The sequence below is a fragment of the Blastomyces dermatitidis genome (genome assembly GCF_000003525.1).
Source record: "Blastomyces dermatitidis ER-3 genomic scaffold supercont1.10, whole genome shotgun sequence".
Taxonomy (NCBI): domain Eukaryota; kingdom Fungi; phylum Ascomycota; class Eurotiomycetes; order Onygenales; family Ajellomycetaceae; genus Blastomyces; species Blastomyces dermatitidis.
The window spans coordinates 2,006,432-2,028,870 of record NW_025544783.1 but is presented as its reverse complement, the minus strand read 5'-3'; the positions used below and the strand labels follow the sequence as shown (position 1 = coordinate 2,028,870).

The following is a 22,439-nucleotide window of genomic DNA, read 5'->3' as shown; positions in this document are numbered from 1 at the left end:
CTACAGTACTTTGTCAATTACAATCAGAATGACTGAGTGTATTGATTATCACTCACAGAGTTTATATACAACAACTCAAAGCATGTCAGCACAGATAAAATTCTCTTTAAGATACTCACTGAGACTTATCTGCAGATGATCTTGATAAATCTGTGAGAGTACACTATAGAGTATGATAATATCTGTGAACAGACTGAGAGAATTCAGAAGATCTGAGAGAAAGTCTGTGAATTCTTGAGAAAGACTCAAGAGTATCAGAAGAGATACTATGACTTTAAGTATATTATAAAGAGTTTCAAGAAAGATGATAGAGTCTGACTGAGTCTAGAAAATATTATCATACAGAGATCTAGTAAGAAGCTGAATCTCTTACAGATAGAGTCTTATAAGATTATAAAGAAAGTTAGCTCACAGTTCTACAGATTGAAACTGTTATCTGAGTTATAGATGTATAATATTTTTCATGTCTCTTTACTTTATAAATATAAGAAATTCTCAGAAGAGAATTCTATGACTCATCACTCTATTTATAAAATACTAGAGAGTGAAAGAGAATATCAGATTAAAGAAATTATTGACTTAGAGAAGTGAGATTATGAGCTCTGATTCAAGATTCAGTGATAAGAGTATTCTGATAAGATGAATAAGTTCACTTGAGAATCATTCAGACAGATAAGATATCTGCAGAAGCTGAGATATAACTTTTATACTGTGAATTCTGATAAGTCAGAATAACACAGTCTTTGCTAAGAACCTGATTATAATAAAGACATTAACACTGTCATTTGTAAACTCTAGTCTATAAGATAATAAGTTTCTACTGAGATGAGCAGTCTGCAGTGTATATAAGAGAAGAAGAAATCATATTCTTATTAAAGCTAAAAAATAAGAAAATAAACAGAGCTATAAACACAATTTGAAGATTAATAAAGAAAAAATAAAGAAAATTCAAACTCACATTCTTAACATCTGTGACACTTAACTCTCTCACAACTATTAATTTCTCTCTTCAAAGAAGCAGAGAGTATCATGTCTGCAGTACAGACAATTGTTACATTTGACATGAAGACTGTCAGAAATGCATAGACTTCAGAGAAGCTGAATATCAGAATGTACACAGTTGCAGCAGAGTCTTGAAGACTGATTATCTGTGTGTGTGATCAGATATTTCTCACAAAGCTGTGTTCACTCTCTCAGTTATGCTGAAGTATTCAGTCTGAAAACAATTAGAATATGAAGAGAAAGCTTATCTACTCAGATCAACTTCTGTTACAAATTCATAGTATTCACATTGTCTTGATTACTCAGATTTTATAAGTACTCAGAGACTCATCTCTTATTAATAATGAGATTGTGAAAATGCACTGCAGTATGAGAATCATTGATAGAGAATCTAGACATATTTGCATATATCTGATCAGTGATTGTACAGGCAGAGAAGAGATGATTGTAGATCTGCAGAGCTGCAGAAGACACTGACAACACAGAGAGCTTTATAAGAACTGTCAGCTAGAATCTGTAAGAAATTACTTATGAGAAGACTTACAGTAAAGAAGAAGACTGTGCTGCTTGAAGTCAGAAGCTGATCTGAAGAAGAAATGAAGTAAGCTACTGATCTGAAGATTGAGTGTGATGATAAGACTGAGAAGAATGAAGACATGATCATGAGCAGCAGTGTCTCTGCTTTATCAGCCAGTAAAAAGCAATCAGAGAAGTTGCAGGAACACTCATAAGAAGCTCAGCAGTGATCAGATATTGTTTATAAAGATATTAAAATTGAAAAATTTTTATTCTTGAGAAGTTCTTGAATCAATATATAGACATTGTCAGAAACACTCTCTCTCTATCATCTAAGTGAAAATACTTCACAGATAAATGAGAATACTCACAGTTATAAAGATAAGAGCTGTTACAGAAAAAGAGAAAAGAAGATAAGATTCTACAGACAGATCTGAGATATTTATACTACTCTAGAGAGATTTACTTACACTATGAGTGATCTCACAGAACAGTCAGATCACTCTAGTAAATAAGAGTGATTGTGAATTACAGGTCTGAATCTTTCTATATAACTACAAAGAATGATTGCAGATCACAGACATCTTAATTCTATAATTCTACAGAGTTGATAAAAGAATGAAAAATTCCTCACAATTCTACAGTGTTAAAGAACAATGATTTGTGAGAATGAGTAAAAGATTAACTTATAAATATTTCTCTTTGATGAGAGTGATCTTATAGAAAGTGATTCATCTGTGAGATGAATCTGTGTGATAATTACATAAGAATCTTATAAAAATAATTAAGAGTCAACTGAAACTCTTCTGTATGAAAGATATGAGATGAATCTATGTAATAGTTAGAGAAGAATCTGTAGACTATAAAGAATCTTACAGAATAAGAAACTGAGTAACAGACTCTTTTCTCTTCACAGTAACAAGAGATTTTTCCTCACTGAGATTTTTTATAGATATAAAGAGTTTTTAGTGAGTATCACTGCAGTGCTGAGCTGATTCTATGAAGTTACTCAGTGAAAGACTTCATGAACAAAGTCTTAGAGAGAGAAGAATATATAAGAAATTCTGCTTCTCACAGATTCTTTATCTCTATTTCTATCTCTCACATAACTAATAGAGCTAGCAGCCCTTGACTACACACAACTATATAGACTGGAGTTCGCAAATACTATTCATAACTCAGCTTGAATGCTAATATACATTTGACCTCTACATTTTATCTTTCTACTGCAAATACTTCTAGTAGTTATCAGTACATATCACGCCAAGCTGCAAACACCTGAATAATCGCCTGCGAGCACTTATTCTTACACTTAGAGCTTGTCTTAAGTGTATTTATATTTTAGAAGCTTCTCAGTCTTCTCTAACTCAAAGTGCTCTGTATGAGAATTATTATAATGAATTCTCAATAACTTCTAATATACTGCTCTGCTATGAGAGATAAAGACTGAATTATTCAGCAGTAGAAGTTCACATTCTTCTAGTTATCAGTGACTTGATTTCTTAGCAGTATTATTCTACTCAGAGTCTGTCTCTTTTAAGTTCAAACTGAATTCTTTCTTCTTCAACTTTTGAATTCAAGCTGCAGTAGAGACATCTCTCTTCTATAACTTATTAATGAATTTCAAAAGTAGTCAGATTGAAAGATTGTAGACTGTTTCATTCTTTATCAATTCAATGATTGTAAGACATGATATAAGAAGCTTATAATCTTCAGTGTCAGTCTCTCACAGAGACTTAGATTCTCTTTCATCTTCTATACTAAGTTACACAGCTGTCTCTTCAGCACTGTTTCTAAGCTTTAGAGAATCTTAATTCTCTGCAGTCAGCTTCTTCTACAGTGATGACAGAGGTTCTTTTATAGAATTCTTCTTTATATTAATGATATTATAATCAGGCTATCTAGACAGTGTATCAGTGAGATTAAGCTGATCTGAATAATATCAGATATAGAAATCATACTCTGAAAGCAGCTTCATTCACCTGGCTTAACATTCTGTCAAGCTCTTTGTTGTCAAGAAATAACACAGATTTACATAATTAGTGAGAACTTACACTGAGTATTTACTACTCTGAAGATAATATTATCAGATCTTAAAGAATTCAATAATTATTAACATCTTCTAATTATGAATATCATATCTTCTCTGCATGAGTAATAACTTCTTGAAGAAGAAGATCACTGATCTTCATTCATAGTATCTTATAGACTCTGTGAAAAAGTCTTCTTTCACAGACAATTCATTGTCTGTTTTCTCAGAGATGATTATTCTCTGATTCTTTCAACATTGAAAGATCTTCAGTGTCAACTGTGAAAAGATTTCACAGATCTCATTTCTGAATGCATCAGTCTCACACTGACTGAGTAAATCAGAATTAAAGTGATTCAGTATTATAATATCTGTGAAAGCTTATTTCAATTTCACAAACACCTGTGTGATGTCTTGAGTGAGAATAAACAGTTCTGTTTTTCTGTCTTTCACACTTCTCTTTAACAGATCTGTAAGAGAAGCAGTAATCTGTGAATATGCATAGATGAATTGTCTGTAGAAATTCATAAATTCTAGAAACATCTACATCTCGCGGTATATCTGCAGTGCTGGCCAGTTCTCAATAATGAAGACCTAACTTCTGTTCATTGAAATGCTATTCACTTTAATAATATAGTCTAAGAAATCAATCTTCTGCATGTAGAATGAGCATTTTTCAGTGTTTATATAGAGTTGATACTGTCTCAAGCAACTCAACACTTCTTGAATATAAGTATCATGTTCTTTCTCTGTTTTTGAGAAGATTAGAATGTTGTTCAAGTATACTATACAGAAGACATTAACAAGGCCCTGCAGTGTCTCATTTATATAGATCTGAAAGATGACTGAAGTGTTACAAAGATCAAAAGATAAAACAAGATATTCAAAATTGCTATACTTGATATAAAAAGTCATTTTTTAAATATCATCTTTATTAACTCTGATTCTATAATAGACATTCTGTATATCAATCTTTGAGAACATCTTTGCTTCAGATAATCAATTAATCATCTTATCAATTAATAGTAATGAATAGTAATTCTTAACTGTCATCTTATTAAGATCTCTATAGTCTATACATAGACATAGTCTATCATTCTTCTTGAGTACAAAGAGTATAGATGTCTCTGCTGAACTCTTTGATAAATATATTCAGTTCTTTAATTGTACTTCTTTAAGATATTTACACAGAACATTCAATTTCTTTACAGATAAGTTATAAAGAGATCTGTACAGTGCTGTTGTACTGTCTTCAAGATAAATCTTATATTATATCTTGATATCAGAAAACTTCACTACTTCTCTTTCTGAAAAGACATTTTTAAAATGTGTAAAGAGATATTGTATATATCTGTCTTTAATAACAGATACTGCTGCTAATCTTACAGTGAGAATAATGACTTCTTTATCTATTCTCAAGTCTCAATTATCTGCTATACAGTATATTGACTCAATCTTTTTCTCAAGATTCTTCTGATGAAACTCTTCAGATTTCTCTATCACTGTCTCTTCATTAGTGAGACAGTATCACTACATCTGAGTGACTCAGTTAATAAGAGAATTATTTTCTCTCAATCACAGAAGATTTAGAATAATGTTCTTATCTATAATATTAACTGCATGAAGAAGTGAACTGCTCTTTTTAAAAATTTCTTCTAAGTCTGTGATTATACACTTTGCTTGAATTATGTCAAAACAGTGACATTTCATTTCATCAGTAAATTTTATATAATCTGATAAATCTATCTTCTTTCAATTCTTTATCAAAGAAAAGAAATAGAATATGAAGTTAACATTCACTCTGAAGTTAAGTAAGCATCTCACTAGTATCTTCTCATTCAGAGTATACATTGTGATCATAACATGAACTCAGAGATATGAGAATTATTAATTCTTTTCTTTCTCTTCTTTATCTTCTGTGAATACATTTATCAGAAGAGGAGTTAACTTTGAGAAGATATCTTCTCAGTTTCTTTTCTTCTTCAGCTTCTTATAATCACTGACATAGTGATCATCAGCTTCACAGTTAAAACAGAGATCTTTATCAAATCTTTTTTAATATTTCTTCACAGTAAGTGAAGAATTAGAATACTTGAAATTCTTCTTTACTTTCTCTGCACTGAAGCTGTCATGATGTTGTTTAGATTCTGTCATTAATTGCTTAGAAGAGGTCTTATTAATCTTTTTCTCAGAGAATTGATTATTCAAATAAATTCAGAAAGTCAGGTTGATAAGCTCAGTATAATTAATTAATGAACTCTGATATTATAATATTATTATTCACATCTTATGAGTCAGCTTTGTGAGATAAAGCTGTATTTTTAATTGATTTAAATCATCAGCTAATTTCTCTCAATATTCTTCAAATCTTGTATTAAAATTAAAAGAATTCTCATCATTTTATTAATATAATGAGTTGAATCACTGCATCACTGTGAAGCTGTAATTACAGTGATCTTTGATTTAATTCAGTAGAAAGTTCTTGAATTCTTCTCAAGTTATAACAGTATTGATACACTCAAGCTCTCTCTTCTTAATGACTCAAGTAGTCACAGAGATGTCTTCAAGAAGGTTGACAGTGTATATTACTTATATCTCATAAGTATTATACTGACTCAGATTAAGGCAGAATTTCTGTTCAAGAGTATAAATAAGACTGTGAAATTCAGACAAGATGTTTCTCTTGTATCTCAGTGAATCTCTGATCTTAATCTCTCTATCTCTATAATGAATGTAGGTGTGTAGAGGCTGCAGTGATAACAGAGTGATTGAAGAGCTTATATTAAAATATACAGTGAGTTCAGAAATCTCAGATTTCTGCTGAGATAGAGATGTACACACTCTAGAAAATGATGTAGTATTTCTCTCAGAGAATGAGATCAGATCAGTCTCAGTGTGAGTATATAAGACTATATTAATCTGTTAGAGCTTGACTGATTTAAATATGTAATCAGATTAAGCAATTTGAATTGTAACATAACAGAACTGAAGTGATGACTAGTTAGTAATATTATATAGAGATAGTTGTTTAAGAAGCTGTATAAGTAAGCTTGACTATCTTGCTTGAATAGTGAGCTCATAGACTACAGAGTTATTACAAGAATATCACAGATATGATACTTAGTATACTAAGAAGATTGTATGAGATACACAGTAACTCTTGTATATATTTCAGTAGAAGAAAAATGAATTACTGACTTTTTTAATGAGAAGTCAGTATCTAGCTATTCTATATAGATAATGAACAGATACTCTTCTCTCATTTCATAAGTGAGAATAGCTGAAGTGATATCTCAGCAGCATCTTATTGTTAAGAAAGAGTAATCTGCTGACCTCATATAGAAGTGAGGTTCTTATATTCATTAATCAGATCTTTCTATGATATATCTGAATGATATCATAGAGTGATTGAAAACCGGTTCAGTCAGTCTGCAGAAGAGATGAAATCATCCGCATGAAAGTGATGAGTTATGTGAAACCGCAGCAGAGTCTTGGCGCGGTCAGGAGCGTGACAACAGCTTAAATTTCAGAAATCTGAGATGAAATTAATATTATCTTCAGTATAAGCAATGCTTACATCTAATCTGTTCAAACTCTCATTTTTTAAGTTATCTGAGTAAATTAAAAATAGAGTCTTTTATATTAATTGTAGAGATCTTCTTTAAATGCTGTTTATATTCTCTCTCTTTAGATAGTTCACTTATTTATAAGTCTATGAATGATTTCAGCTTTTCCCTTTAGAGAGATATCTTCTTTTATTATATTATTATACTATAATTGAAAATTAATAGCTTTATAAAATGCTTTTTGAAATTTATTAAGTGAATGAGTTTATTGAGTGATATATTATATTAATTAATAAAGTTAACTAGTTTATTGTAAAATATATAGTTAACTGTTTACAAACTTTATTTTTCTACAGCTCTGTACTCTGTAAATTTTTAAATAATAAGCTTTGTTTAATTACAAATTGAATGAATATGATTGATGTGTGTACATGGTAACACTAGTATAAAATACTCAAAAATACTCATTTGACTCAAATGTCACTATAGGCTGCTGTAACAGCGTTGACTACTTGTCACTCAAACAACTTCATATACAGAGTAGAGATGTTGAAATAAAGTGAGGATCGTGCGTTTTAATGACGTCAGGAGGCGAAATGTTTAGTTACACCCAGCCCTACAAAATTCACAACATCAGCATTGTCAGCAAACACGTTTCCATGTCCAGTGAATAGAGATCCGTTCAAAGGTACGATAGCATAGCAGAGGAGGGGAGATATCGCCACAAAGTAGCACAAACTAACCTTTTCCTTTAATTTCGCATGGTAGGCAGAATCGCGGTCCTTACGGGTTATATGGCTATCCCTCGAGCTTGATGTTGAAAAAATGCTCCCTTCCCTTCGTTGGAATCTTGACGGGGGCACCTTAGCTGCGTCTATATCCAGGATAAATACTCAATAGCGTTAGTCGATCTGTTGTGCTCCCAAATTTTCTTTCGTTCAAAATCTAACGGTTACGGACGAGTGCGGTAGTTTAAGAACATATAATACTCTCTTCATCATTATCTCGGAGGAGGGCGTCCTTTGGTTTCTAGAAGAAGCTTAGAAAGCAAATGATCTCCTCCTCTGAGCGAATAGGGTGGTGATGAAAGTCCAGAGCATTACCATAAACATAGGCGGGCTGTGATCTTTGACAACGACAAAAGAACTATCCTACGTACCCCATTCCTTGCTCATACGTCTATCAATCGCAGTTGGGGAAGTGGCGCTATCCCTCTCGGCAGATACAGACCTGGCAAATGGATCGTTGTCATGCGTCCGTTGGCTGGCGAAAGGATCACTTCGAGTTTCAGCTGGTTCGCTTTTTGTGGGGTGTAGCCTTTCCTGCTTGGTGGGGTCTGCAGCTTCTGGAAGATAAGGTAACAGTTAGTATATTTGACCCGCAAAAGCTTCAACAGACAGTCATGTTTCGTCTTTAGAATGGTAGATTGAGACGGGAAGGGGAGAATCATACCGCCCGTTCTCGACGAGTAGTTGGTAGTCATGTGAGGGTCAAAACTAGCCATCAAATCTCGAGGGGCAATAGAATATGCCTTGGGTCGTTGAAGGGGTATCTGATATATGAGAATGATATGCGATATCCGGCTCTTCTTATTATTTTAAAGGGTTTGGGAATGGAGGACTGTGAATTATTATATAAGAGCTGAGGGGTAGACTAATATTTATATGTTCGTAAGCTGATGATAAGGAGGTATTTGGACACGTGCAATGAACAGCTCGGAGGCGAGAAATAGTGCCAGTACCAAACTTTCCAATGACTTCACAGACTTAAATAAGGCATAAACCGCGCAAAGGTCCCAAAACTCAGGGGCTACAGGAGGAAGAGACCAAGGTTACCAACGCCGCTGGTGCCACTACTCAGTCTACCAACTAGAATGCGCAGCACGCCCCTATAAGGCGGCAGCCAAATACTTGAAGGAAGCGGGGATAGCAGGTAGGGGGTCTGGATACAGCTGGAGTGCTGGGATATACAAATAGTCACAATCAACAATCCCATACGGGTGCAAGTGTTGCATGTAGAGTACATGGACCTGTACATTACATTCTCAAGTATGTATGTATGTACTGTCCATACATATATAACCACCTTTCAGCCGACTCGTCAGCTGTGTACCGTACACCCGTGGATATATTTTATTTGGTACCAGTACATCTCACAGAGCAAAGATCTGGCACGTGCATTTCTTTCATCAACTGCGGGGTGGTAAAAAGCAAAGAGAAAGACGCGCCTAGCCCCGAAAAGGTGCATTTCAACTTTGGCAGAACCTTTGGCTGCCAGTGAGCCGGAGCTGCAACGTATATGAGTCATGCTCATGCTGTTTGCTCGTTGGCTGGTCGAGTGGCGAAGAGAGAGACAAGGTAAATAAACATGCTGGTGTCAGCAGGGCTACCATAACTAGTTGTAACAGAAGAGCTAGGTGAGGTTTTATCCCTGCCATTAACATCTGAAAAATCTTTTCAAACTGTCGAATTAGCAACTGAAATGAACCTCTCCGGTTGTGTGAATGAGATATATGTCGAGTGTCAATCAGTTAGTTGTATCATATGGATGGTGTCTAGAACCATCGAGCGCACATTTACTGCGGAACGGCTTTTGGGGATGTTCATCTGAGGAAAGATTTGCGTTTTTGACACTCTTCACGACAGCTTTCTCCAGGTTCTTAGTAGGCGAGCCAAGCTATAATTAACCGATAAGGGATTTCAGTTCAACATCTTCAAAAGCCCTGACCACCCAGCTGCCCCTTGAGAAGTTGAGAGAGAGTCAACCATCTCCCACCTTCTATCTCGGACGTTGATCCAGTTTGCCTAACATGGGTGCGGGCATCATGTGCAGACAAGTGGCTGAGCTGGCGCCTGTCGAGCGTTGGATGGCCGACTGGCTGGTTGAGCAAGACAAGTGCTGGAAAGCAGGAACGCAGGAGGCTAAGCATCTATGGGAGGGAGGATTGCATCATATAGAAAGTGAAATTATAGTTCTTTCTCTAAAGTACCTAACATGATGGGAGGTATGTATATACGGGTGGTTTGGAGCAAACTCCAAATAAAAACAAAACAAATTCTCGAAATTGTCTAGATGAGGAAAAATTGTGCAATGATCAACCTTTGTTGTACAACAAGACAGCTCCGCAGGAATCAGCGCCGGCTCTCCGGCTCTCCGACTCTCCATAGTCAGTGGCAAAACGGCAACCCTCCCCCGTGGCTTGGCTTAGTCGAGAGTATTATCGTCGTCCACAACATCGGCCTTGGCTACTGCTTCATTGGCGTTGGGGTGTTCATGGCTTTGTTCGGGGCAAGGTTGGGGCTGGGGTTGAACAGGGGTGTTTGAAGGGAATGGCTGCTGTGGTACTGGTGATGGAGGAGGATGTTGTTCTTCGGGTTTGAAAAGGAATATCTCAGCAAAGAGGTGAGGAAGAAACCGATCTAGGCGCTTCTGCGTCTCGACCCAAATCCTTTCTTTTGTAGGGTCTTCCGCAGGTGGAGCTAGATAACCCCCATCTGCCATTACAAGGAGTATATTCTTCAAGCTTTCAGGTACTGCTTCCTCCTGTGTATCCAAAAATAAATCTGTTAGCTTTCGGAAACACATAAGGGTGTGACGAATGACCAATAACATGACCACACCAAAAAAGGGAGAACCTACAAGACTATCTCCCTGGCCACTATTCATCATGCGGTCCAAAATATCCAAGATCTTCAGCCATAGATCCAACATCCCATCCCATTCCGAAAGTAGGACAAGGTAATGAAGGAAAATTTTGCACACGAGGGTTGCTGCTTGAACTCGAGTTTCGCTCATTCCGACCGAGTCTGATTGGTACACCTCAGGTTTGAGGAGTCGTAAGATTAGTGGGAATAATACTTCTCCAAAAATCGCGATCCACTCTGTATGATCCGTCGATGCAAGTTCAGGTGACAACAGGGATCGTTGCAGTGCCGATATGGCTTGGTGTCGAACATCACGGCAAGGATTGAGGCACTGTGTGGTCAGTGCGTTGAATATTGGTGACCAGTATGCGGCCCATGCTAAAAAAATTACTTTAGTACCGGAAGTGGAGACAAATCTGAGAAAATACTTCCACGTACCTTCGTTCCGTTCTAGATGAGACTGTTGAATGAGATCCGGTACTCGTCCTGCCAAGTGGTATATAAGGCCGATTGCTTTAATTCCACGTTGCACCAACGGATTATCCCTAAATTGGATTAGCTCAAGTGACAATAATGAAGGTGCCAAAAAGCGGGGAAGAAGCACAGGACTTACTGGGCTTTAGGGGGCTTCACTAGCTTGGATCGTCGTCCTGAAGGAGTCCTCCTTGAGTCAGGCACAGCAGCAAGGCTCCCTGCGCTCGCAAAATCATTGGCAAGGCTTACGCAAGACTCGTAGTTGTCGGCTGAAATCACGGGCGGAGTGAAGTTTACAATATGTTGAAGAAGGTCGAAAACCATAGGAGCGGCTTCCTGATGTCGATGTAACCGCTGCAATATCGACCAGAAATCTGGGGACTTTGTAATTTCGCTTTTGAGAGGAGCAGCACTGGTGATACAGAAGGAAAGTCCTTTGATGATGTTAATGGCTGAATCGTCTATCGTATCTTGATCGAAGGCAGAGATGGCATGAAGGACAACCGGCGCGCGCATAAAGGAGTGTTCCTGCCTGATGTTAATCGCGCGAACATATATAAATTGTTTGGGGAAAGTCCAACGTACATAGGCATGGCAAAGGAGATTTAGAAGGTATGATATGGTTCGAGAAACTGCAAGAGAATGGAAGCCCTTGAAGTCTCGAACGATATTTTGTAAGGCGCCAGCGAGGCTTTCACCCAACTCACGGATAGTATCTTGATCTCTAAGGGTCAGAATTGTTGCCAATTCAAGTATGTATATCATTCCAGGGTCGTAGCTTGGTTGATTAGGGTCGGCTTTTCTACTGGGTGACCGAGACATATTGGGCGGAGGCCTTTCAGGCTTGACAACAATAACTGCTGGGGTTGTGTCCGGAAGATCTGACAGCAAAGCGTTGACTAAGGAAACAATAGATTCCACGGGCATTAAGCTGTGAAGGTTAGAATAAAATACTCCAAAGTTGGGCAGACTGTAACATACCTTATATTGGAAAGAACCTCTGGAATGGAGCAAGCATTGACGCAGTCCACTGTGCACAGAGTGTTTTCAAGCTCTTCATCAGAAGGTTCAGGGGGATCATCCGCAGCATAACTTGAGAGATATGATGTGAAGGCCGAAAGTAGTCCGCTGTCGTTACCTCTTCCATCTCGGTCGATAATTTGCGACGGGGGTTGGAGCGGAATTGGAGGGATATCCAGCCTCGGCTTCATACTCTCGAACTGAGGAATGAGCGAGTTTATGAACAAGTTGTGAAATATTTGGATAATGTGTGTCCACCCCTCTCGAACGATGGCTTCATTTCCCGTCAGGACTCTAAACAACACGACAGTTGCCAGCTGTGCCCTGAAATCCCTGCCTAGTTTGACTGCAAGCTCGCTGACCATCACACTCTTTTTACCGGCTTGAACTTCGGTGTTGAGAGTCGTATTGGGTGGTACATCTGGAGCAAGGGTGCTAATGGAGCTAAGACAGTAGATGATGCGATCCAATGCTTCTGTCAGATTGTATCTAGCAGCGATCTTGGCACATTGGTCAAAACCGATGACGACTCTGGAGAAGACTGCGTCGTCCGAGGCAGACATGAAAACATAGGAAAGAGTTGCCACCACTGGCCGCCAAGTTGCCTCGAACATTTCAGCGTCAAATACGTTGGAGTCGAAGACAGCCAATTCCCCAGCGTCCACGGTCTTCATGAGCAGCTCTTTCCAAGCATAATCAAATGCGTGCTTATTTTCGTGCTCGTCGGGTAATATAATTTCGTTATGTTGGATAGAAGTGTAGATGTCTTGAAGGAAATCAATGTCGAAATCATTCCCACCGTTGACTCCCCGCAGATTCTTTACAAAACCCTCAAACGACATGCGATCCTGGGGCTTGACATTGCGATTGTATAAGTTCGTGTTTAGCATGATGATGGCGTACGTCAAGACGAATAGTGAATCTTTATCCGCCACTCCACTGGGTCCTACTTTGGTGATATACTTGTCCGAGAATACCGTTAAAATCCTGGTAATAAGAGGGGCCTCGCCAGGCAGACGGAAAGAACCAAGGAGATCCCGCAGCGCTTCATCTACTCGTTTGCCGTTGAAGTCGAGAAGACCAATGAACTCGTCAAGGAGAGTTTCGTTAGATCTTTTCGAAATAAATTCTCCTAAGACTTTTTTGGATATTCGGCTTGTTCCTTTGAGAAAACTTGCAACAAGATGAGGGTCATGTGGGTCATCTATGATTCCGTGCGAGGCGAGGTGTGTAATTCCCGCCTTAGGGTCCTCATTAAATTTCGCAGCACCTTGGATAATGATCTTTTTCCGTTGCCGCTGACTTCTCAGGCGTGCAGGGTCTGGAAGATTGTCGTAATTAGGAGGCTGGTCTAGCCTTTCGGCAATAAATTGCACGTATCCCAAGAGGGCGTCAAGACATAGTGGAGGCACGTTTGTAGTACTCCATGTTGCGGAGTCAGGAAATGCGTTACGGGATAGAAGTCCAACCATATCTTCACAAAGGTCAGCGCGATCGACTTCACAGTCATAATTCACGAATAGCTCAGCCATGAAGTTGGGAATCCGTGTTAATGCTCCTATGCTTTCCACCATCGCTTCTCGGGCTTCAGGCTTCCGAGATCCGCCTTCCATGCCCAGCTTTTGGCGGTCTTTGACAGGAACTGGAGTTGAACGACCACTGCTGGCTTGCGACGGCGAGGGCTTCACCAATTTCGGTGACTGGGGGACGCCTGAATAGAGGCTTGGGTCGATGCCCGGTTCCCGTGGTATTTCTACTCTTGGATGCAAACACGCGACTAGATAAGAGAGGAAAAGCTCTTGCTGCAATTTCAAGACACTGCGACAGGTAGAGAGTAGCGTACCCGCAACTCGAAGAGATCCGTTTAACAAGGTCATATTTTCAGACCTTACTAGCTGGAATAGATGGCGACACAAGTCATCTCTCGCAAGTTGTGCAAGGCTTGGGTGACGAGAAATCGAAGGCCCTGCGACCTCAAGGGCAACATCGATTATCCTTAGTGACATAACTCGCATTGTGTCAGTGTGTTGGCGGTTATGTGGATCTAATAAGTCAATAAGGACACGGAAAAGTTCTCGAATCGAAGGTAGAGAATACGGTTTGACTTCGGGGAACATGTCTTCATGTGGTGCGGGCTGATTGGCAGATGTGTCACCATTGACGGTGGCTTCTGAATCGTCTTCACCGCTGGTACGATCCTTTTCTGGGGTAGACGTATCCATGCCTAGACTTGAAGGATGTTGTGATGTAACGGTATCGCCATCCACTGAGGGATCCATCTTGAAGTTCCCAGAATCTTGATGCGCGCTCTCTTCTTGCAACGAATTGAGATCCGGCATATCATCGACGTCCAGTTGGGAGAGGCGCTGGAAGATGACCTGGCACATATTTATCATAGACATTTCGGCAGAATGGCGAAGGACTTCCGATAGTCGAACTTGACAACACATGCTCAGTCCTGTTTCCATCATTTCGCAAACACTTTCGTCTCCCAGAAGTTGGCCTTCAGGCCTGGAGAGCATGCCCTCCATGAGCTTGAGGATTCGAAGCAGAACAATTTCATCGGCAGCAGAGTCAGTGGCTTCAAATCGGCAATGCGTGATAGCGGCTGACAAAAGCTGAAGGGCCATGGAGAGACGTGGAGAATCCCGGTTGATGATATTGTAAGCAAAGAATTTCGTTATTGAGATCAATGCGAGGGATGTAATGGGAGCGGATGTCGACGATGAGCGTATAACCTGAAGAAATGGATGTAGAAGCGCCGGGGTATCAAAATCACGAATATCTTTACAGTCTTTTAAGTCGATACGTAGCCGCGTAAAAGCAGACATCAGCGGATTGTCTTGCAAGCTCTTTCCTTTCTTTCCCCTAAGACCCCATCTACTCGCGAGTGCATGTTCTCCCCCCACCCCCATAGCTCCACATTTCGTTGGGGCGATTTTCGGCGGGGATTTCCCCTCAAGGGATAAGTTGGACGGGACTGAAAACTCGCGTTCATACGAACGCGACGCACCACCTCCACCCAGGATAGCCGCAACAGATGAATGAGCCCATCTTGAATGCTTTCGCATCGAGGATGTGACGGTGATACATTCTGTCGTCACCAATTCGACGGGATTTACCGCTATTGGTATGGTGCTGCGTCCGTTCATGTTGCCACTCTGGTACGAATCCGGTGTAGGGGTTGGGGCATTTTGAGCCACCGAGCTAGATGTGGAAGGGCCTAATATATCAGGGGAATCGTGATCATCAAGCTTCTCGACTGCAATGGTCATATTTTATACTGCGCGGCGCAAACGTATATAGCGGAGGGCTCAAGTGGTGTCCGAGGGGAGTTCATGCCACCGGACGGTATAGGTATGGACGTCCTTTCAATCAATCATTTAGCCATACGTTGAATAATCCTCATAAGCCACGACTCCCAGCAGACAATCCCGTAATACTTTGGTCGGCAGGGGAACAAAGGTCTGGCGTCGAGCACAGTCACTGTCCTCTGTCCTCTCGGCAGGTCCAAAAACTGCAGCTGACATAAACATTGTTTCCACTTAAGGTTTAGCGTTGTGAGGTTGACCATCTGAATACTTTATTTTTCGAGGTTAACTACAAGGCTCAGCGCATCTATTAATTGACACTCAGCTTCTGTCAACAGAAGAAGTGCTTTCCTGTGGGTCATCGAGGCTCGTGTTTTTGCATCGTATGATAATTTAGTATTCTACGCCTACGATACACATCCACATAGCCGCCCATCTCATGAGCAAGTTACTAGTGTTCAAATGCTGGCTTCAGGATATTATAGCTAGGAGTATCGAGCAGGGATATTATTCATATCTGACGCGCAGGTCGCTTGATCTGAGTTTGGATCTACTTTATCCTTCCGGATATTTTGAAACTGATCAGTTTCGCCCATCGCTGTTCTAGCACTATTTTGGAACGGGACGAGATTTGGGAGGAATGTTTGTCTAAGAATGAAGCAGACCATATTCGACGACTAGCCTCGGATCTGACTGATAGGGACAATTCTTTGGGGGGAATTGACAGTCAGGAATGGCCGTCCATAATCTATCGATGCTATCCCGCGTCCTCCACAGGTTAGTCTCGAATAATTAATTGACAGTTCTCAGAATAGAATTGTGGAGGAAAGCCTTAAAATGGAGTGAAGTTATATCACGTGCTATTTTTGTTTGGATGACATAAGCTAACGATAGACGCGGATGACGCCGCGCAATCGCGTGTTGGAGCCAATCACAGCTACAGGATGCGGGCAACAACAACGCCCGTAAACAGCGCATCCAGGCATGACCAGCCAACTCACCGTACTTCTCCGCCTTGTGGATGTTGACCGCTCGATGACAGCGGGTTTATGTTGCTCAGCAATTTACCCATTATTTCATTGGGAATTTTTCTTGGGACTCAGAACAATATTTCATTCGGTATAGAGCCATGTCTTCATGATACCAAATGGTTGTGTTTGATCTTAGCTTGAGTTTTGTTTACCTTTTGCAATGCCCAAAACACAAGGCAGGTGGAATTAGCGACCGTGCCAGAACGACTCGGATTCTCACTCTGTGACTTGGTAGGACGGTGCTTCTATACCTGCTAAATTGTCCTATACGCTTTCCATCGCAAATCGCCCCTCGTTACCCTCAATCTTTACGCCGGCGCAACGTGCAGAAGGGGCACTCCCTCCCCCGCCATGGCCTTCGTTTCCGCTTCCATCGCAGGTCTACCCCTCGAGCAACTTACACTCTACCATGCGGTCGACCCTATCCTTTCGTCAGTCCTCATATTCCACGGCCCTGTTATAACCGCCAATTCCACCGTTCGAAGCTCTCGTTTCCAAGCACATATCATCGCCCCTGGTGGGGTGCTAAGCTACCCTCGAATTACAATCTCCCCAGCTGGTCCGCTTTATGCCGCGGTCAATCATCTTCCACGAGACAAGCAAGGCGACGAAATTTACAGAGGATTAGCGGTCTGTCTTTTGAAATATTTTGGAGACCTATCTGAACCGGTCAGATATGTACTCCTAGGTACTGCGCGATCTGGAAATCTGTCAGCAAGATTGCCGAACGCATTTGATGAATTCCATGCTGCCGAGTTAGCAAATAAAATGGTAAAGGTAGAGGACCCTACAGACGCCATACGCGACCTCAGGGACGCCTATAACGATAGAATTGTACCATGGATTGACGTGGACCTCGTTTTACCCCCCGGGTCCATAGCTACCTCGAATGGCTCTCGCAATTCCGATGGCGACACTGAACTACAGAGAGACTCCACACAGTATGGAAAGTATACTTCGTTGGTTGAACATCTTGGTGAACCTGTGTTTTTACCTACTTCGAAACTGCGGCGCGCCCCATCCCTGCCCATAAACACTAGCAAGTCCAAATTATTCTCTGCCGCCCAAAAGGAGACACTTCGACTTGCTATGTGTGAAGCTGTAGATACCGAGGAGAGATATGTTGGGAAAATGTACGACTTGGTACATAATATCATTCAAAAATTTTCCCATAAAGCTGCCGATAAACCGCCAACAAGTACAAGCCCTGATGAGACTGCGTTGAAACAGCTTTTCCCTCCTTGTTTGAACGAGATTTTAGAGGTGAACATGGGATTCTTGGGCGAAATCCGCGAAATACTGGAACAAACGGAGAAAGATGCCCTTGAAGACTTGGCAAGAAACACACACATCGACTCGTCGTCGTTCCGCAGAGACGCCACCGGGAAGAGAAATGATCCCATAGGAATAATCAAGTTTGCCCATGCTCTCCTGGAATGGTTCCCAAAATTTTCCCAGCCATATGGGGATTATATGCACACTCACCATGGTTTCTCTCAGACTTTGAGCTCTTTCCTCAATGATAGCCAGTCAAGTTTCTCCAAGAGAGTGTACGAGACTGGAGAACAAAAGATGCGTTCAGTCTTAATGGAACCTGTTCAGCGCCTCCCAAGATATAGCCTTCTTATTGATGCTATGACTAGTGCACTTCCGTCGGTTCACCCAGCGGTTAAGACACTCCTCAAGGCTCGCGATATTATCACAGAAATATGTTCACTAGATTCGCATTCTACAAAAGACAATTCCCGCGATTTAAAACGCCTGCAGAGCCTTGTTGAAGACTTCCCCGTAGCCAGCCTACCTTCAGGAAGATTGATTGCCGCGGTTGATTTCTACGATTTACCACCTCCTTACCAACTATGCTCACCTGAAGAAAGCCTAGAGTCCGGGATCCTGTTACTTTACGGAGACTATTTGATCTTGCTATCTAAAGCATTTGAAAGTAGGATGACCGCTCGCGGTCTATTTGCCGAGCTCGACAAACCTCCTATTGCGCCCACTGATGAAGAACCCACACCCTTCGAACTCAAGTTTTTGCAGGCGTTGCGGATAACCAACATCCGCTGCACCCAATCGGTATGTGGCCGTATCCTATATCTTACTCCGGCCGGAAACTCTGTACAGAATGAGCGTTCTCGCTCTGTCTCTGCGATGCACGCGTTAGAACTGTTATCCACTTACGAGGGCAAGGCTGGCCGTTTGATTGAAGAACTCACCAAGGCTCGAATTGAGGGACGTTTCCCTGAAGAGTATCGGGGGCGAAACAAATGGTGCCTTCGTAGTTTTAAGGGTGGTTCTTCCAATCTGGGCGTCTTGATATCCGTATTCGAGGATGAACCAAAAGATGCTAGTGGCCAAAACCTCTCCTCCACAGTTAAGCTCATATTTGACGGAACAAACGCTGTTAGGTCGAAAGAGCTGAGTCGACCAGGCGTAGAGGTTGTCGCCTCGATCTCAATGTCTGGGAATGACATGTACAAGATGGAGATAGAATCTGTAGTAGGAGTCTCCTCAGTAGATACGTTTGCAGCTGCGGAGTTTACCTCAGTTTTGTCCAATCGACGTAAGTTAGCTTTCCCCCTGGTTCGTCCTAGGATGTTGATTACTAACTACGTGTATAGTTAATAATGTCCTTCGCCCATTGCATCAACCCGAGAACCCCATTCTTACTTCAGCCATTTTAAACACTAACTTCAACATTATTCGAGCCGTTTCCAGCTACATTCTGGAGCACGCAAAATCGGGACGAGGATTCAGACCCCCTTCTCCCTCTAAACTTCTATCAAACTTTTGGGGCGGCAGTCCAAAAGGCTCTTTACCGCCTCCAAGATCACTTTTACCTGCACCTATTCTACGAGAAATTCCACAGATCCTTCCGCCCGCATTAGACCGTTCCAATAGCTTAGCACTTAGGCCCGCATCCAGAAATGGTAGCACTCTCGTTGGAGTAAACTCGGGAGAGAACACACTAGATATGTTTAAATCTCTAGAAGAGACCTTTGCAGCCTACGTTATTGCGATTCGCTCGAGGAGTGGGAATATTGTTGGTCGCATACTTCGAGGGCGAAGACAGGCTGACCTCGCCACAGTAAATGAACTCTACAATGCACTTTTGGAGGATGCTGGAAAAATTCAATTGGCCGCCGAATCTCCAGTTGACGTTTTATTTGTGGCGTTTGAAACCTTCATGGCCAATGCCTGGAACGAACACATCGGTCCCATAATTTCTCTGGACGCGTGGGAGGTCATACAATCCAAGTTTGATTCGATGTTTCCGGGAGATTTCGAGGGCTATTTCCACCAATTCCTAACAGAAATGAGTCCTCAGAATCGTCGAGCTCTTACAGCGCTTGTAAAACTACTTGCTGAGCTGCTGGATGCTTCTGGTAATGATGGTGATCGCGGTGCTCTTACGGCAACTTTCTCTGAAATTTTGACGGATAAGGGGAATGCTATGGAGCATATATCGCTCCTCGATCGACTTGTAGAGGACTTTGATCGGCTATTTGAAGAGAGTGGCACACTCGATGGACCCATGGAAGGGACTCCATTGAATGACCAAATGACCCCGCTTACTCGGACCCAATCTGTGAATACAGGATCCACAAACCACGGGTCCATAAGCTCAAACACATCTTCGTTTCGAAAGAGGTTTGGCTTTGGGAGTTCTCGAGACCGCGGTAAATCCGAGAGCGAAGGGAAGGTTAGTTCTATTATTCGAACACTTAGCAAATCTAAAGCACATGGAGAAGCAGACTCGCAGCCACCGAGTTTTTCGAAGGCATCCCTTTTCCGATCTAGATCTATCGATACAGACTCTCGTTTAGCCAGTCTACTGCGACCCGTGTCAAGGGAACGCCTTCTGGCACATGGTATATTTTCCGCATCCGCGGAAGATCAGTCGTTGAGACCAAACAGCGCTCACAGCAATGCTCCTACACTTGCATCCATTGGTGAGGATCCCGCTACGGACAAACCTGTTACCGTAAGGAAAAAGCGACGAAGTTCGCTGTCCGACCTGAAGGCTTTGCCTGCTACAAACGTTGCGGCTCTGCTGCCCCCAATTGATTTAAGGCGCCCGCTTACTCCAACCTCCTCTCCGAACGCCAAAGCTTCACCGGAGGGCTCTCCTCCCCAGCAGCAGTCCAGACCGGCCAGTAGGTCTGGACCACAAACTCCGAAAAGGGCAGCTCCTGCCAATCCATCTCCCTCGCGGCCTCTGGTATCATCAAGTAAAGAGAATGCTCCACCGACACCAAGGACTATGCTTGGGGAAAGAGCCGCGAATAGGAAGCCGAACTCAGCCATTCCGCTACAGATTAGCCCAAAGCGACGATCGGAAGGCTTATCTTATATTCCATCTCCGAGAAATACCTTCCTCAAGGATCGGGTCGCTTTACCTGGGCCGTCGGATATGAATAACGGTAGGCCCCAGTCGTCTTCATCGATTCAGCGTACTCCCAAACTACGAATGCAGAATCCGCAAAAGGTATGTGGATCCTCAAATCAGTGCATGAATTTCATGAAGCTACGCGCTAATAGCATTCCACAAATGTATAGTTACGGGAACGCCTTCAAAATGAGAAAAAGGCAATTGCAAATGCAGAGTCTACCATTAAAACTGAAATTTCTTCTTTTGCAGATGAAATATCGAACCCTAGACTTTCCCCGGTAAGGCGACGACCGGGAACTCCGAAAGCGCTCGCGTCGCCTCCGTCGACTTCAGGTTCTACCGCGACGCTCCACAATCGTGCTCGCTCACTTGAGTCAAAGGTTAATACATTGTTATCGGAATTGTCTTCAAGAACAACTATCCTCGAGAAGGATATTGAAGACTCGCTCCTTGTGAGCGAGAGGAGAGCTAGGAAACTCGATGAGCTCTATCGAGAAGCCAGCGCGGAAAACAGCGCGCTTTATGAACGATTCAATGTTGAGCTCAGAAAAGTAACTAAGGAAGTACGCCTAGGGGCCGGTGAGGAGGCGCTCAAATCGCAGCTGAAAGAAGCACTGGATGAAGTGGCAAGGGTGAAGAAAGAGAATCTGAGACTGAAAAGGGAGATTGGAGGGTTGAAAGCGCAGCATCTTGACTCTGTGAATGGGGATGTACTAAAGGGAGAGGAATGAGGGGCGTTATGTGATGATGGCACTGATAACTTATGGCACGGCATATGGAATGGAACGGGATGACTGACGGAGTCCTTGGATGGGTACGGTTATTGTGAGGTATAGGTTTGGGTAGATAGGATATGAGGCATGGATATGATCACATACACAGGGCGGTTATGGGCTTCTTTTTGCATTCGAATTGTTAATTTTCCTTTCATGGGTTCCATACCCAGCCTAGCACGGACTTTGGTTTGATTCTTTGGCTGGTTGAGTTTTTCTTAAGCGTTTAGGGATTGGTTGGCTTCTTGATTTCAAAACAATCGGTTTATGGTGTTCGTTCTATAGTTTTCCCCATTTGAATAATGTGTAGGAGGTTACTGCTGTATTTAGTGGAATGAAGTCAAGAACATTTTGCTTTGCTTTGAATTTTTGAATTTCGGGCTCTTCTTAGTTGAATGCGGAAAGGACTACAATTCCCTTATTGTAGTAACGATTACACAAGAATCGTTCAAAAGCTGAAGTTTATATACTAGTTACATCAGTTACCGCAGATCCTAACCTGTAAACTGTTGGTATGTACCTTAGCTTTCCAGAAAATTATTTGACGTAGGTGTTGCTTTTGGGATTCTGCTGACGATGGCATCCTTGGGAGTGTTGCAAGTCGCGATACTACTACGCCCACGCGAACGTTATAGAAACATTTTGCCACGTCGGGGGCGCCTGTTGATTTTTTTTTTTAT

General features: G+C 41.6%; 3 protein-coding genes across 3 annotated transcripts; 1 reads left to right on the top strand and 2 right to left on the bottom strand.

Moving 5' to 3' along the window:
- Positions 1-7,717: 7,717 nt before the first annotated feature.
- On the bottom strand, positions 7,718-8,596 carry BDCG_08143 (uncharacterized protein; the record flags this gene model as incomplete). The annotated part of the gene is made up of 4 exons (XM_045423919.1): positions 7,718-7,729; positions 7,857-7,987; positions 8,273-8,458; positions 8,566-8,596. The coding sequence occupies 4 exons, from the start codon at positions 8,594-8,596 to the stop codon at positions 7,718-7,720; spliced, it is 360 nt and encodes a 119-aa protein (XP_045272756.1).
- An 876-nt stretch (positions 8,597-9,472) lies between these two features.
- On the top strand, positions 9,473-22,405 carry BDCG_08141 (rho guanyl nucleotide exchange factor). The gene is made up of 4 exons (XM_045423917.1): positions 9,473-15,716; positions 15,802-19,156; positions 19,215-21,082; positions 21,154-22,405. The coding sequence occupies exons 2-4, from the start codon at positions 16,945-16,947 to the stop codon at positions 21,715-21,717; spliced, it is 4,644 nt and encodes a 1,547-aa protein (XP_045272754.1). The 5' UTR covers positions 9,473-15,716; positions 15,802-16,944; the 3' UTR covers positions 21,718-22,405.
- BDCG_08142 (Sec7 domain-containing protein) lies at positions 10,318-15,526 on the bottom strand (the record flags this gene model as incomplete). Its single annotated transcript, XM_045423918.1, has 6 exons — positions 10,318-10,656; positions 10,753-11,135; positions 11,196-11,302; positions 11,371-11,759; positions 11,817-12,162; positions 12,213-15,526. 6 exons carry the CDS (start codon positions 15,524-15,526, stop codon positions 10,318-10,320), a joined length of 4,878 nt encoding a protein of 1,625 aa, XP_045272755.1.
- Positions 22,406-22,439: the final 34 nt, after the last annotated feature.